General features: G+C 38.8%; 1 protein-coding gene across 7 annotated transcripts in view; it reads left to right on the top strand.

The window, feature by feature from the left end:
- The window catches only part of POU2F1 (POU class 2 homeobox 1), a 168,616-nt gene that overhangs the window by 135,140 nt on the left and 15,498 nt on the right, over window positions 1-17,978 (top strand). For all 7 annotated transcript variants that reach the window (XM_003364908.5, XM_023640482.2, XM_023640479.2 and 4 more), the window contains 4 exons: window positions 540-681; window positions 1,940-2,085; window positions 3,132-3,311; window positions 5,220-5,325. In XM_003364908.5, coding sequence (XP_003364956.3) covers window positions 540-681; window positions 1,940-2,085; window positions 3,132-3,311; window positions 5,220-5,325 — 574 coding nt within the window. The remainder of the gene's footprint in view (window positions 1-539; window positions 682-1,939; window positions 2,086-3,131; window positions 3,312-5,219; window positions 5,326-17,978) is intronic.

Below are 17,978 nucleotides of genomic sequence, written 5' to 3' on the forward strand. Positions count from 1 at the left end.
AACTAAGGGTGGAAAATAGATTTTTTCACTGCTTCCAGAAATACTTTACAGGAAAATAAAAGAATGAGACATTTCTAAATTTTAAAGTGATTTATGGGAAGTTTGGTTAGTTCAGAGAAACCTGAGGTTATCTAGACAGTTACGTCTATTAATCCTATGGGTGATCCAGGTAAACTTAAAGATTACTTAAAACACTTTGGTTGTATCAATTAAGGGGCTTGTTGGAATGTCAGCGCTTCTTTTGAGACTTAGTAGAAATATTTGATGTCTTGATTATTATATAAGATAGCAAGAAGAGATTCCAAACAGCGAGAATATGGGACAGTTTTGAATGTGGTCACAATCAAGGCCTAACTAACAAGAGTCCTCACTGGAGTACTCTGCTCACCCTAAGGATGGACGTTTTTGTGGGATCCACTAAATGGAGTGATTGTTGATTCTTTGTCTGGAGCAGCACCCTGGAGTGCAGACTGTAAACGTTTAGTGAGCTGAATGTCTGCTCTCTTCCTGTCCCCGTTCTGCTCTGTGTTGCTGTGCAGGGCGATGTCGGGCTCGCGATGGGTAAACTCTATGGAAATGACTTCAGCCAGACTACCATCTCTCGCTTTGAAGCCTTGAACCTCAGCTTTAAGAACATGTGCAAGTTAAAGCCACTTTTGGAGAAGTGGCTAAATGATGCAGGTGGGTGAATATATAGGAAATCTCGTTATGCATTGGAATTTTACATGGGGGATCATTGGATGAATTGGGGTTTATCTTTCGTATTGCCTTGTTGGTGCTATAGAGCCTTGATGCTCACTAATGTTGGGAGGGTCAATATAAATTATGGCTACATAAATTGGAGATCTAATTCATTTAAATAGTAGTTACAATGTACAAAATCAGCAGTAATTTTTAGCCTTGGAACATTTCTCGTATTTGAGCCAAGGTTAGGGACAATTGAAGGACGAGAAGAAGGCCTGTGTATTTAGATAAACTTGATAAACACGTTTCTTGGTTCTTCCTCAGTGAATTATCATAAACTTGTTCCTGATAATGTTTCTGTATTTGTTATTAAGAATGACCACATATTTCATATGTAAAAAGTTGACCTGCTAGTTTTATGTGTTTTGTGCTGACGTTTCATTTGGGAAAATTTGGATTTGGGGTCACGGAATCAAAGACTGGGAGAGCTATAAGGAACCCTAGAGACCCCCTAGACTATGGCTTTCATTGTAGCCGTGAAAAAAATCAGGTCTTTGGAAAAGACAAACCTGTAACAGCCACCTTTGGGCAGTCTGATTCCGTAGCTCTGGGTGAGGCCTCAGCCTCTGCGTCTTGCTGAGTCTGCAGGTGAGAACCACTGGCCTCCCTCCACCTCATTTTACACAGAGTGGGAAGAAACTCAGAGATGTCTATGCCAGGCCCAGGGTCATTAAACTATATTAGATAACAAAACCTTATTTAAACTTTATAGAATTTAGAAGCATTTCATTGTTTGTTTGGTTTTGGGGGGTTTTCTACCTTAAATTATGCCAATAAAATGAGAGGTCATTTACAAGATAGATATTAAACATTCAATAATTTTCAAGAAGCTTTCTTCCTTTGATCCCTAGAGCGAGTAAATAAATAAATAAACAAAAGCAAAGCATAAGAACAGAACTCAGGAGAAGTAGAGCTGAGTCTAAGGGTAGGAATAGTAAACTTCTGCTTTCTCAGAAACGGAAATCAGAAAGTAATGATGATAGTATAGTCGACCATCCTGAGACAAAGAACACCGGTAAGAGCAGTAGAGAGATCCCTGGTAGTGAACGATATTTCAACGTAGGTTATGAAACCTTTCCTACTGGCTTGTAGCTTACAATATTTTGGTCAGTTTTGGTGGTGGTTGTAATATGTGTATTAGATATGTGACTCATGCTCAGCTAATCTGATTTCTGTGTCTCCTTCTCTCTTCCAGAGAACCTCTCGTCTGATTCGGCGCTCTCCAGTCCAAGTGCCCTGAGCTCTCCGGGGCTGGGGATTGAGGGCTTGAACCGCAGGAGGAAGAAACGCACCAGCATAGAGACCAACATCCGTGTGGCCTTAGAGAAGAGTTTCCTGGAGGTTAGTGAGGTTTTTGCTTCTCGTGTACGTGAGATTGTCTGTGTAGTACTAACGTTAGGTGCTGTGGATGGTAAAAGGTGGACTTGGCAGTTTGGCCCTTATGGATGCTTATAAGGTAGTGGAGATAATAAGACAAAGTAAGTTACTGAACACAGGAAACAGAGCCAGTGCTTCAAGGTTCAGGAGAGACCAGGCTCACATAATGCGAGTACTCAGTGTGACAGAGGCAGCATAGGATACAGGAGCATTCCACAGCCAGGGAGAGGTGGGAGGAAAGCACTTCCAGCCGAGGAGATGCATGAGCAAAGGCATCCAGGGAGAGAAACCGAGAGGTGTTTCAGGGGAACACAATCGTTTGGTTTGGCTAAGTTCTAGTGTCTGTATGCCTAGAATAGTAGTGTGGGACCAGAAGATACAGGCCTTGAATGTCAGGCTATGGAGTTCAAGTTAATTCAACAGACATTTGGCGATTTTTTTTTTTTTACCAGAGAATATCACAATCAAAGCTTCCAACAAAATTTTGACTTCTCTGTTCAGAAAAGGTTTGAGCACAGTGGAAAGAGCACTAAATCAGGAGTCATTATGAGCTCTACGACTATTAACTGTGCGATTGGTCGAGTCGCTTGATTTCTTAAGCTGAAGTCACTTTATCTGAGAAGTACCTGCCTTTCTTGCCCCACAGACTTCTTACCCACCTCACATGGTCCAAGTGAGATCATGTGCATGAAACACTGAGAAAACTCGTAAATTCCTATACATATATAAAGTTGTATTGATTGTTAATTTTATTCAAGATTAATTGCCCTAAAAATGAAAAAAAAATTAAGAATAACTTATTCTAAGTTAATATGAGTAAATGTAATAACTATATGTTCATTAGAATGTCAAGCTATGGAAGTTTCTTGTTAAGAGTGGGCCAGAATGGTCATGTATGTTCCAGCTTCATTGTGTGACTTGTCCCTCTCCATTTGTTGATTTATATAATGCATGGTTATGCCAATCATTCAAAAAGTTATTCCAAAAGATGATTTTTTTTCCCCCCTCAGAATCAAAAGCCTACCTCGGAAGAGATCACCATGATTGCTGATCAGCTCAATATGGAAAAGGAGGTGATTCGTGTTTGGTTTTGTAACCGTCGCCAGAAAGAAAAAAGAATCAACCCACCAAGCAGTGGTGGGACCAGCAGCTCACCTATCAAAGCAATTTTCCCCAGCCCAACCTCACTGGTAAGGGTGAAGGAGAGGGGGGTGCAAGTGCAAGGGCTAATTTTTACAGTTTTACAAATGACATGTTAAATCAGCTTATTTCATAATACTTAGGAATTTATTGTGTATATATTCCTGCTGAATAAATGTGTATACAGTCGTGCGCTGCTTAACGACTGGAGCACATTCTGAGAAGGGCATCGTTTGGCAATTTCGTCGTTGTGCGAACATCACAGAGTGCACTTACACAGACCTGGGCGGTACAGCCTGCTGCGCACCTAGGCTGCAGGGTACTCATCTTATGGGAGCACCGTCGCATGTGCAGTCTATTGTTGACCAAAACGTTATGCAGCACATGACTGTAAATTCACATTTTAAATGTTACCGAAGTAACTAAATCTCATGCCGTTAGCCCAAGAACTTATTGTTGTTTTTTTTTAAGTGAATAATTCCAATTTTTTTCTGTTTCTTTGCAGTTCCAGTATTCTCTTATGTAGTTTATTAGGCTACTCTGTAACTGTGGGAGTAAATTTGCTGATTTCAGTTGCCTAAAAGAATCTTTAGTCGCTTCTTATGTTCACGTTGGGTCCTAAAGCGCAGTTTCTTAAACTACGTGACTAAGTGACAGTAAATTCTTAGATAACCTTTAGCTCTGAACTTGTATGAGAACAGTCATCTCGGATCTTCACTCTCAAACTTGTGGGCCTCTCATTGAGTCACTTCTGCTGTTTGCGTTAGAAGAGCATTCCTAGACGAAGGGACACACAGTGGTCCTCTGACTCCCTTGATCCTTAGGATGATTGTAAATGTGACTCCACATTTCTGGCCAGGATTCCAAAGATGGGAGGATTGCTGACTTTGCATTTCTCATCCTTTCTTGTTAATTTGTTTTTATTTTATTTGAATATCGTTCTACTGGGAGGCTTTCAAACCAAAGTCATCATTAAGAGTACATATTAGTTTGTTAAATGAAGGCTGTGATTGTTAAATGGTGGGACTTTAGTCACAAAGTTCATGAGCTAGTTATGAAAAAGATAGTCATTAGATACAGTTTTGTTTTATGGTGACTTTTGTGTTTGGGGTTTATTTGTACTAGAAGGAAGACAGTACTTCTTACAAAACTGTAGACATATTTTATCTTATTTCAAAAAGAAACTGTCAGTTTTTGAAAAATTGTCTTCACATTCTTTCCATGTTTTCATCTCATTAAAAACAAAAACAAGACAGTCTTGCTGTCACATAGTCAAAAATAAAAGGAGTACAAGAACCCCTGATTCCTGCATCCTGTTAAATAGTTTTCTTGTTTAGATTAAGTTGATAATTAGTATAATGTTTCTTACTGACTTAGAGGATATCTGACCCAACGTTATTGAAATGTAAGTTTTTTTTATTATTTCTTTTTTAAACCTGAACAAAGCCATTATATCAGTGAAAAACCATCTGCTAATAGCAACTTTTCAACATATGCCAATTTTCTCAATTCCAAGGTCAAAGAATGATTATAAAATCATTTCCTCTTAGGCCCTTTTTATTTTATTTTATTTTGGTTTTTTTGGTGAGGAAGATTCACCCTGAGGTTAATATCTGTTGCCAATCCTCCTCTTCTTTTGCTTGAGGAAGATTAGCCCTGAACTAACATCTGTGCCAATCTTCCTCCATTTTTTGTATGTGGGATGCCACCACAGCATGGCTGACAAGTGGAGTAGGTTCACACCCGGGATCCAAACCTGCGAACCCGGGCCACAGGCACAGAATGCGGGAAACTTTAACCACTTGGCCACAGGGCCAGCCCCAAGCCCTTTTATTTTAATTCTGTCATACCTGGAATTTAAAAATTTTTATAGGCAAAATAAGTCTACAATATGGACTTAAAAATTTTTAAGTTTTGATTGTTAAATGTTTTTGCATATTTTCATTTCTGACCTCTAGGTGGCAACCACGCCAAGCCTTGTGACGAGCAGTGCAGCAACTACCCTCACTGTCAATCCAGTCCTCCCTCTAACCAGCGCCGCGGTAACCAATCTCTCTGTTACAGGTAAGCAGCAGCCAGGCCCAGCAGCTGGTGGGCAATGGCAGGCAGGTTTCTGTGAGAATCTGCTGTTGCATTGTGAATCAGGGTTCTAACTAACGATAAAGTTATGTATGAAAACCTGAACTCCAAAAAAATCAGGCGTAATTAATTTTTCAGAAAGAATACTTTTGCATAAAGATTTTCCTGTCTTTTTTGTTCTTTCCCACATTAGTCTGTCTTCTACATTGCTCCCAGAGTTATCTTTCAAAAACACCAGCTTTTTTTGAACTCCTCTCCTTAAAAACTTTCACTAGCTGCAGGTTTTTACATTCAGGAGAACATCCAGGTTTATCATCAATTCATAGGAGATTATTTCCAGCCTGGACTTTGTCTTCCACCGGTCCTTTCTCTGACCCATCCTCAGTGTGCAGGAGAGCTCCATCAGCTTTTGCAAACTTCCCCATGGCCCACACTTCTTTCTGATAGCGAGGAAACTACTTCCACTTACATACCAATTCTTCTTGGAAATATTCCTTAGCTTCCCCAGGAAACTATTCATTTCCACTTGCCTGTATTATAAATGATATAATAAAAATAGACTTTGCACTTCTTAAAAGATCTAAGTATTCTTTTTGAAATTTCACTGCCTAGCTTAGTGCCTAACATGCTTGCTAGAAAATGAATAAATAATTTTTTTTCCTTTGGTCTTCTTTAAATAGCACGTTTCCCAAATACATTTAAAATAATTTAGCATTGTCATCAGGAGTTTTTTAATGATATATAATGCATAAGACTTTCTGTAATTATTCACCAGGTTGGTTATGTGCTAGTAAATCATTTGATGGATTTGTGAGACTTCACAGTCAAGCTTGAATTTAATCTAGAATTAGGGAATTTGATTTTCTTCTTCCATCACCCCTTTGGCTCTGTAACCTAACCATGGTGTAAAAATTAAATAAATGGCTTTATATACTTATTACATTTCTAAGTTATTAGGAAATCTGATTATTTTGACTGTTTATATAGAACAGTACTTCTTGACCTCTTGGGTCTTGGACCTCTTTGAAAATTGGATGAAAGCTATAAACTTTTCCCCTCACGAAATAGACATACCCACAATTTTTGGTAAAATATAAGGAGGTTCATGAGCAACAACCCCTATCAGTCCGCACCTCACCAAGGTCATTTGTGATGCCTTAGGAGCTTGCAGCTTCCAAATTAGGAACCTCTGAGCAGCGTGGTGTTCAGCACTTCAGCTTGATGAGCAGACTGTTGGTGATGGGTTGCCATGTGTCAGGCACCAGGAACGGGAAATTCCTGCCTTGGAGGAACTTCCTGTCCACCCTGACTGCCATCCTCTGGTAAATTATGGACTGAACTTACCTTCCCAACAAATTTTAAGCATATTATGTTAGGTCTAAAGACATACCCATCTTCTGCAGAAAATTTTCTAATAGTCCAGACATTAATAACCAGAAACTTTGCATCTACCCTGAAGTGTGGCAAAAATCTGAAACAGAAAATAATTTTAAGAAGATAAACATACTCAAAACTAACCAAAAGTTTTTTATCAGTTTTTGATGATCCTAACTAACCAATCACATTTCTTAGACTCAATTGCTCAGCCCATTTTTGTAGATAGATTTCATTATGACTATTTTCTGAAATGTTGGTAACTTTTTTATAAGGAATTTTTTATTTAATTAAAAAATTTAACATTATAGGAAATTTAAATAGGAAAAATGCAAACAGTGAGTACTATTTCTATTTTGCCTTTGTCTTTTTATATGTACAATCTTACAGTATTTACAGTGTGTCCTGCCTTTTTTTTTACTTAACATCTTACAATAAGTATCTTCCCGTGTTATTATAGTTTTTACATTTCTACTTTTGACTTGCCCTTATTATATTGAATAGTTGTACTAAAGTTTCGTAAACATTTCCATACAGTACCGTCATGGTTAAGTTCTACCCAGGATGACCAACTCTTGCAGTTTGAGCCCTGCCAATCTTGCATCCCAGGAAGCTGCTGGGTCTCAAAGCCGTGTAACTGGTCTCGCCTGTTCCCTGTTGTATCCTTGGTGTCTAGCACACCACATAGAGTGTGAGATACCCAGCAATTAATTATTGGATAAATGAAGTTTTCACTATTATAAATAATGCTGTGATGAGCACCTTTGTACATATAGCTTTTTCTTAAATTTTTTATCTTGACATAATTTTAGACTTACAGAAAAGTTGAAGAATCGTACAAAGAAATCCTAAATCTCTTCCCTCAGATTTTCCACATGTTAAAATCTTACTGTATTTGCTTTCTTCTTTTTCTCTTTCTGTGTGTATATGTGATTTAGAGCAAGTGACAGACATGCCCCTTTACCCCTAAATACTTCACTGTGTATTTTCTAAAAAGCAAGAAATTCCATATATAACCAGAGTACATTTATCAAAAATCAGGAAATTAACATTGACTCAATAATAATATCCAGTGAACAATTCACATTCAGCTTTTGCCGCTTGTACCAATAATATCCCTTATAACAAAAGAAGATCTGGGATCCTGCATTGCATTCAGTTGCTGTGTCTCTTTGGTGGTGTTTAATTTGAGACAGTTTGAGTCTTTCTTTGTATTTTATGCCATGGATATTTTTGAAGAGCATAGCTATCTTGTAGACTGTCCCTTAACTCGGGTTTATGTCGTGTTTCCTCATGACTGGATTCAGATTAGGCACTTTGGGCAGGAAGCCCCCGGAAGTGGTGCTGAGTCCTCCTGTGTGCGTGATATGGAGACCACGCTGTTGCTGAGTCCCACTATTGCAGATAGGAACTTTGATCATTTTGTTGAGGTGGTCTCTGCCAGGTTTTTTATTGTGTAGTTACTATTTTACTCTTCATAGTTAGTAAGTGTCTTATGGAGAGTTTGAGACTTTACAAATATCCTGTTGTTCCTCAGACCTTTACTGACTAGTGTCCGTTGATGATTTTTGCCTTGATCTGTTATTTTATGATTCTCAAATAATTCCATCATTTCTTCTACATTTATTAGTTGGCTTTCAACTGTAAGGATGAACTTTTCCTTTTCCTCTATTTATCTGTATCAGTATGGACTCAGACATTCTTTCTTTATTCAGTAGGTTATAATCCTACTATCATTTTTTATTTTAATGTGCAAATTCTCCCAGATTTAGTCATCGGGAGGCCCCCCCCCACTCAGGGTGGTTCCTGTGCCCTGTTGACATGTTGCTAGCATTCTTTGAGTGCTTCCTTATTTTTTGACACAAGATATTCCGTCTCATCTTAAAGTTTCTCTCCCCCAGCCTGGAATCAGACATTTCTCCAAGGATCCTTAGTTCCTTTTGGTGAGGAAAGGTACTTAGAAACCAAGATCTAGGCACTAGACGTGCTCATTGATACTGTGTTGTCATTTCTTCTAGAGCATCTCAACAGAAATAGATGTGCATACACATATCCATATGTGTGTATCTACACACACATATATTTTATATGTATTTACATATATACACCTGCACACATCTATATTTTTCTTTATCTAGTTACCTATTTATATTAAAATCCATGAGTTCGTACTGATATCTCCAGTTTCAGTCACCCTATAGTTCATGCTTTTCTGTCCTTACTTCTTGCCATATTTTCACTCCCTCCTGAGTGACAATGAGAAACCCGGCTCCCATTATCAGCAATATAGTTACTTAATTGCTCAGCCCTGTGGTGAAAAGAAAGTAGCTTCCAAATCACTGGGCCGTGCATCTGACAGAAGAGGCCTCCTGATTCGAGTTCAGTGTTTGTTTAGAGTTCTTCTCTTTAATCTGAAGGCATATGGTCCGTATACTGTGTTCAAAAGTTACTTGAGTTAGTTCTTTTTATACCCTCTTCCTGTAGTTACATTACTTATTTGAGATTCAGTTTAGTTTATTCTGTTTGTATTTAATAGTAGTGTTTTTCCTCCTATCCTTGTGATTTTAAGTGTATGAGATAGTAACATGGTTTCAAAAGTCAGGACTATGCGCAAAGTTCTCTCCAGAAAGATTTCGTTTCCTTCCGTCGCAATTCTCTGGACCCTTTCCATCCCATTCCCACCTGTGCCCTTCCTCCTTCCTGTATTTCCGGGGTTTTCTTTAACAAATGAGCGTAGAAATGTGTATTTTTTGTGTACCCTTGTTTGTTACTGTAAGGTAGCATACGATAGGTACTCGTTTGCACTTCATTGTTTTCACTTAACAAAATATCCTGGAAATCACTCTACCTTAGTTCATAGAAATCTTCCTCATTCTTTTTTATTGTTGCAGAGTACTGCACTGTGTGGATGTTCTACAGTTTCTTTAACCCCCTTCCTGATGTGAGGGCATTGAGTTTGTTTCCAATACTTTGTAATTACAAGCTATGCTGCAGGAATAACCTTCTATATATGTATTTTTGTAGTATTGGAAGTGTTTCTTTAGGGTAAAGTAGAATTGCTCAGTCAAAAGGTACACACCTATGTAGTTTTGTTGGATATTACCAAATTGCTTTCCAAAAGGATTGCACTTATTTTCATTCCCCAAACAATATATGGGAGTGTCACTTTCCCCCTTCTCCAGCAGAATATGGTGTTACACTTTTAAGTTTTGCTAATCTGATATGTGAGAAATTGTATCTCAGTGTACTTTTAATTTCAACTTTCTAATCATGAGTGAAATTGTACATCTTTTCATATACTTAAGAGCCATTTCTCATCTTTTGTAACAGTGATATGGGTTTTGTTTCAGGTTGATAGATCAATATTGCACAGGCTGGAAATTCCAGTACAAAGGAGGTGGTAAGAGCAGACATTGCTGTTTCTTTCCAACTGTATTAGTTTTCTGTTGCTTAACAAATTACCATAAACTTAGTGGCTTAAACCAATACTCATTTGCTATCTCACACTTCTGCAGGTTGGAACTTTAGGCGTGTAACCCCTGCCTAACTGGTCTTCTGCTCAGGGGCTTGCCAGGCTGAAATCAAAATGTTGGCCAGGGCTGCAACCTCATAAGAGGCTCAAGATCCTCCTCCAAGTTCATGAGTTGGCAGAATTCAGTTCCTCGTCATTATAGGACTGCAGTCCCCACTTTTTTGCTGGCTGTCGACTGGGTCCCTATTAACTCCTACAGGCTACCCCCTCAACTCCTAACCTTGTGACCTTCTTACCACATGGCAGCTTCTTCAAAGCCAACATGAGAATCTCCCTCCAGTCAGCTACTATGGAGGGTCTCATACCGTATAACGCCCTCTCACATACCTTCCTCATGTAATATAACCCAAACACAGGAGTGGCTTATCATATTCCTAGATCTACCCTTACTCAAGAGAAAGGGATTTACAGGGCATGACGAGATGTTGATGTCTTCCTTTAAAGAGTTTTGGAGTCTGCTTTGGTAGGAAGATGAGTTACCACAGATCAGCTGTATCCTTTCAAGGCTTATTTTGTTGCTGTTGTTGTTTTTATCAGGTTCATAATAGTTTACAGCATTAGGAAATTTCAGTTGTACATTATTTCTTGACTTTCACCACATAAGTGCCTCCTTTCACCCCCTGTGCCCACCCCCTACCCCCTTCCTCTGGCAACAACTGAACTGTTTTCTTTGTCCATGTGTTCGTTTATCTTTCACATATGAGTGAAATCACATAGTGTTTGTCTTTCTCAGTCTGGCTTATTTTGCTTAGCATAATTCTCTCCAAGTCCATCCGTGTTGTTGCAAATGGGATGATTTTGTCTTTTTGTTATGACTGAGTAGTATTCCATCGTATATATACCACATCTTCTTTATCCAGTCATCGGTCGATGGGCCCTTGGATTGTTTCCATGTCTTGGCTCTTGTGAATAGTGCTGCAATGAACATATGTTACTTTGGATTGTTGATTTCAAGTTGTTTGGGTAGATACCCGGTAGTGGCATAGCTGAGTCATATGGTATTTCTATTTTTAGTTTTCTGGGGAATCTCCACACTGTTTTCCATAGTGGCTGTACCAGTTTGCATTCCCACCAACGGTGTATGAAGGTTCCCTTCTCTCCACACCCTCTCCAATATTTGTTATTTTTAGTCTTAGTGATTATAGCCATTTTAATAGGTGTAAGGTGGTATCTTAGTGTAGTTTTGATTTGCATGTCCCTGATGATGAGTGATGTTGAACATCTTTTCATATGTTTATTGGTCATCTGTATATCTTCTTTGGAAAAATGTCTGTTTATATCTTCTGCCTGTTTTTTGATCAGGCTATTTGTTTTTTTTGTTGTTCAATTGTGTGAGTTCCTTATATACTATGGAGATTAACCCCTTGTCAGATATATGATTTGCAAATATTTTCTCCCAGTTGGTGGGTTGTCTCTTTGTTTTGGTGCTAGTTTATTTTGCCTTGCAGAAGCTCTTTAGCCTGATGAACTCCCACTTGCTTATTTTTTCTTTTGTTTCCCTTGTCTGAGAAGACATGGTGTTTGAAAAGGTCCTTTTAAGTTCAATGTCAGAGAGGGTACTACTTATATTATCTTCCAGGAGTGTTATGGTTTCAGGACTGATCTTGAAGTCTTTGATCCACTTTGAGTTTGTTTTTGTGTATGGCGTGAGATAATGGTCTGCTTTCATTCTTTTGCATGTGGCTGTCCAGTTTTCCCAACACTATTTGTTGAAGAGACTTTCCTTTCTCCATTGGATGTTCTTGACTCCTTTGTCGAAGATGAGCTGTTTGTAGATGTGCGGTTTTATTTCTGGGCTTTCAGTTCTGTTCCATTATCTGTGCACCTGTTTTTGTGCCAGCACCAAGCTTTTTTGATTCCTACGGCTTTGTAGTATGTTTTGAAGTCCGGGATTGTGATGCCTCCAGTTTTGTTCTTTTTTCTCAGGATTGCTTTAGCATTTTGGGGTCTTTGGTTGCCCCATATGAATTTTAGGTTTCTTTGTTCTGTTTCCATGAAGAACGTCATTGGGATTCTGATTGGGATTGCATTGAATCTGTAGATTCCTTTGGGTAGTATGGGCATTTTAGCTATGTTTATTCTTCCAATCCATGTCCATGGAATAGCTTTCCATTTCTTTATGTCATTGTTGATTTCTTTCAGTAAGGTCTTATAGTTTTCATTGTATAAGTCCTTCACCTCCTTGGTTAAATTTATTCCTGGATACTTTATTCTTTTTGTTGTAATTGTAAATGGAACTGTATTCTTGAATTCTCTTCCTGTAAGTTCGTTATTAGAGTAGAGAAATGCAACTGATTTTTTTTAAGTTGATTTTGTATCCTGCAGCTTTACTGTAGTTGTTAAGTATTTCTAATAGTTTTCTGATGGATTCTTTAGAGTTTTCTATATGTAAGATCATGTCATCTGCAAACAGCAAGAGTTTCACTTATTCACTCCCTATTTGGATTCCTTTTATCCCTTTCTCTTGCCCAATTGCTCTGGCCAAAACCTCCAGTACTGTGTTGAGTAAGAGTGGTGATAGTGGGCATCCTTGTCTTGTGCCTCTTCTCAGAGGGATGGCATTGAGTTTTTCCCCAATGAGTATGATGTTGGCTGTGGGTTTGTCATATATGACCCTTATTATGTTGAGGTGATTTCCTTCTATCCCTATTTTGTTAATAGTTTTTATCATAAATAGCTGTTGGATCTTGTCAAATGCTTTCTCTGCATCTATTGAGATGATTATGTGGTTTTTATTCCTCAGTTTGTTGGTATGGTGTATCACATTGATTGATTTGTGGATGTTGAACCATCCCTGTGTCCCTGGTATAAATCCCACTTGATCATGGTGTATGATCTTTTTGATGTATTGCTATATTTAGTTTGCCACTATTTTGTTGAGGATTTTTGCATCTATGTTCATCAGCAATATTGGCCTGTAGTTTTCCTTTTTTGTGTTGTTCTTGTCAGGCGTTGGTATCAGAGTGATGTTGACCTCATAGAATGTGTTAGGAAGTGTTCCATCTTCCTTAATTTTCTGGAATAGCTTGAGAAGGATAGGTATTAAATCCTCTCTAAAAGTTTGGTAGAATTCCCCAGGAAAGCTGTCTGGTCCTGGGGTTTTATTCTTTGGGATGCTTTTGATTACTATTTCAATCTCTTTCCTTGTGATTGGTCTATTCAGATTATCTATTTCTTCTTGTTCAGCTTTGGGAGGTTGTAAGAGTGTAAGAATTTATCCATTTCCTCTAGATTGTCCATTTTGTTGGCATAATTCGTAGTATTCTCTTTTAATCCATTGTATTTCTGTGGTATCCATTGTTATTTCTGCTCTTTCATTTCTAATTTTATCTATCTGAGCTTTCTCTCTTTTTTTCTTTGTAAGTCTGGCTTAGGAGTTTGTCAATTTTGTTTATCTTCTCAAAGAACCAGCTCTTTGTTTCATTGATCCTTTCTGCTGCCTTTTTTGTTTCAACAGCATTTATTTATGCTCTGATTTTTATTATTTCCCTCCTTCTGCTGACTTTGGGCTTTGTTTGTTCTTCTTTCTCTAATTCAGTTAGGTGTAATTTGAGATTGCTTATGTGGGATTTTTCTTGTTTGTTAAGGTGAGCGTGTATTGCAATGAATTTCCCTTTTAATACGGCTTTTGCTGCATCCCATGTGAGTTGGTATGGTATGTTTTCATTTTCATTTGTCTCCAGATATTTTTTTATTTCTCCTTTAATTTCTTCAGTGATCCATTTGTTGTTCAATAGCATGTTGTTTAGTGTCCACATCTTTGTCCCTTTCTCAGCTTTTGTCTTGTAATTAATTTCTAGCTTCATAGCATTGTGATTGGAAAAGATGCTTGTTAGTACTTCAATCTTCTTGAATTTATTGAGGCTTGTCTTGTTTCCCAACATATGGTCTATCCTTGAGAATGTACCATGCACACTTGAGAAGAATGTGTATTCTGCTGTTTTTGGATGGAGTGTTCCATGTATGTCTATTAAGTCCAGCTGGTCTAGATTTTCATTTAATTACACTTGTTGATTTTCTGTCTGTATGATCGATCCATTGATGTGAGTGGAGTGTTGACATCCCTTACTATTATTGTATTATTATTAATATCTTCTTTTAGGTTTGTTAATAGTTGCTTTATGTACTTTGGTGCTCCTGTGTTGGGTGCATAGATGTTTACGTTATGTCTTCTTGGTGGTGTGTCCCTTTTATCATTATATACTGCCCCTCTTTACCTGTCTTATCTTGAAGTCTACTTTGTCTGATATAAGTACTGTGACACCTGCTTTCTTTTGTTTGCCATTAGCTTGGAGTATCATCTCCCTCCCTGCACTCTGAGCCTGTCTTTGTCATTGGAGCTGAGGTTGTTTCCTGGAGGGCAACATATTATTGGGTCTTGTTCTTTAATCCATCTCACCACTCTGTGTCTTTTTATTGAAGAATTCAATCCGTTTACATTTAGGGTGATTATTGATGTATGAGGACTTAATGCTGCCATTTTGTCGCTCATTTTCTGGTTCTCCTGCATTTCCTTTGTTTCTCCTCCTGTGTATTTTGGTCTACCAATTGAGTTATATAGGTTTTTATGTTGTAACAAATTTAGTTTGTTTTCTCCTTATTTATTATTTGTGTCCCTGTTCTGCTTTTTTTGTTTAATGGTTACCGTGAGGATTGTATTGAAAATCTCTTAGATAAGATAGTCCATTTTCTGATGGCTTTCAAGGCTTATTTTTTAAGCTTTGTTAGGCTGGACCTAGATTAGCCTTTACTAGTTTAACTCTGCTGCTAAGATGTGGCCCTTCTGGGGTTTCTCCTGAATGTCCAGTATTCAACAAAGTCTGTCCTCTGTGTGTGGCAAGAACTGGGTATCTCTGTGTCCGGCATGAGCTCTGGGATTATTCATGGTGTTTCCCCTCTGCATGTGTGGTTTAGTATTCAACCAGAGATTCAGGGGAACGTCTATGCACGTTTCTAGTGTTCTTTCTCTGTTTAGCTTTTTCCTTTCCTAGTGCTCTCTCCTGCAAGTTCCAGCCGCTTCAGCATCCAGTGGCTGACCTTTGTCTCCTCGAACCCCTGCAATTGCTCTTGTTTCCTTTTGTGGGGCAGCAGTCTGGAAATGGCTTCCAAGCAGAAAGTCCAGGCAGTTGTGGGACTCACCTCATTTGTTTCCTTTTTCTTGGGGATCGCAGTCCTGTGCTGCCTGTTTTCTCGTGCCTCAAACATTTTCATACATACACACACACACACACACACTCTTACGTATTTCTGTTGTTATGGTAAAAGGATAAATTTGCTGTCATTTACTCTTATCGTGGCCAGAGGCTGAAGTCTCTAAAAATGTTAAATTAATAATTAGCATTTATAATTGTGACAGACAAAGTCTAAGGTGACCCTCCACCACGGTGCCCACCTCCCAGTGTTCCTGCCTTTGTGTAGTCTTCTCCCCTTGCGTGTGGGCAGGTCCTTTGGCTTGCTTCTCATCAGTAGAATGTGGCAAAGGTGATGGGATGTCAGTCCTGTGATCACATTACATTATGTAAAAGTCTGTCTTGTTAGCTGACTTGCTGTAAAGACCTTCCTTGCCAATCTGATGGAGTAAGAGATAAGCAACCATGTTGGGAAGCCCACAAATCAGGGAACCAAGGGTGACCTCTAGGAGGGTGGCCTTCAGCCAACAGCGAGAAAGAAGCTCGGCTCTTAGTCCTACAGCTCCAAGCAAGTTCTACCGAATGATTTCTGCTAACAACCCAAGTGAGCTTGGCAACATTCTTCCCCAGTCATGCCTCCAGAGTGGAACAGAGTCCGGCTGACACCTCACCTATAGCCTTGCAGAGGACCAGCTAGGCTGTGCCTGGACACCTGACCCACAGAAACTATGAGATAAGAAATGTGTGTGTTGTTTTATGCCACTCAGTTTGTGGTACTTTGTTACATAGCAATAGAAAATGAATACAGTAATCTTATGTTTGTGTCAATATTGTTGTGGACCAGCTCATATGATTGAATGTGTAGGGGAAAAAATGTAGTCTTACACTTAAACCTCACTTGAAAGAGAAGATGATAAGAGTCAGTGTCAAATGGATTTTCTTTACTCTTGTCAGCAGTTGCTCAAAATCATGCCCCATTTAAATTTTTTTCCTTTTTCGACCATAACTTTCTTATTATAGCCTCTTTTACTCTGATATTTCTTTACTGTCGTCTTTTTTCTGTTGACAAAAGGAGCATATTCCTTCATTCGTAGTATTTATTAAAGACACCCAATGTCTTAATCATACACCTTATCTAATGCAATCTACTTTCTTCCTGGGAGCCCTTGATTGCTTATTTTAACTTATTTTCATTGTGTTCCTGAGTTAGATCCAGTGTTTTTTAGATTCCATGTCTTCCTCTATTTTTGATTCCTTTTTGTTTTGCCTGGAGCAGATCTTGAGTAATTTCCTGGGTTTTTTTTAGTGAGGAAGATCGGCCCTGAGCTAACATCTATGCCAATCTTCCTCTATTTTGTATGTGGGATGCTGCCACAGCATGGCTTAATGAGCAGTGTGTAGGTCCATGCCTGGGATCCAAACCTGTGAACCCTGGGCCACTGAAGCAGAGCATGTGCACTTAACCACTATACCACCGGGCTGGCCCTGTTCTCGTTTTTTATTGCTGTCATTTGTATGTTTTTTCAAAATAGTGTTTTTAATTTCTAAGAATTTTTCTTTGTTCTTATTCCACCTTTTTATAGAAATCAATTTTTATTTGTAGATGCAGTACAAATTAGAATTGTATATAAGTTGTTTCCTCTGGCATTAGTTTTGCTTTATTTATTTTGTCCCATTTCTTTTGTGCTGTTATTTTTTCATTGCCTGGTGATTTTTGGTTATTTAGTTATATTGATGAATGCAAGGCCGTATTACTTAATAGCAGTAGCTTGTAAGGGTTTTTCTGCAGCTTCTGTTACTCAGCAGTCCTCTCCCCTGGTGGGAAGGGAGAGCCGTGAGCTGTGAATGTGGGCGGAGAACTGCCAGACTTTATTTCAGGCATATGCGTGGAAAGCAGGCAGGCCGACTAGGCTTCACCCTCACACCTTCCTAAGATGAGAGGGACCTTTACTCATGCATGCCAGTGCCTACATCGGTATCCTTAGTGTATCATCTTTGCGGAGTAGTAGGTGACAGTAGCTCTGCTCACAAAGAAGTCCAGGCGGCAGGGGGCGGGCGGGGGGCAGGGAAGGCCTGCTGCCACAGCTGCTGTGTGAGCAGTCTCTCCGTCACCCCGCTCTCTGCCCTCTGTCCTACTCTGCCTCAGCTCCCAGCAGCTCTGAGCCTGGAATCTCCTCAGGGTTCCATCAAGATGAATAATTCTCACCTCTACCTTAGTCTTCTGTGCCCTTTTGGCCTGTGGTTGGTTTCTCTACCACACAATTTCAACTTCTTTCTCATTCTGATTTTCTCTCAGAATCTCAAGTCCTCTAATATCTGTTCCCAGAGCTCTTATTCCCTTTTTCATTCTTTATCATCATATGGAATAGGATTTTAGAAATAAGGTAAAACACCATATCCTTAGTCTGCCATCTTCTAAGAGAAATCTTGTCTGATTGACACGGTCATTTTTATTTTCCCAGTATCTAGCATAGTGCTTGACACGTAATAGGTCCTTGGTAAATTTTCCTAGGCTAGATACAAGAATGATCATAACTATATACTGCTCCAGAAAGACAGGTGTTCTGATGTGTCTCAAAAACTTTCTAAAATTTCCACAGCCC

Source organism: Equus caballus, chromosome 5, assembly GCF_041296265.1.
Source record: "Equus caballus isolate H_3958 breed thoroughbred chromosome 5, TB-T2T, whole genome shotgun sequence".
NCBI classification, from domain to species: Eukaryota; Metazoa; Chordata; class Mammalia; order Perissodactyla; family Equidae; genus Equus; species Equus caballus.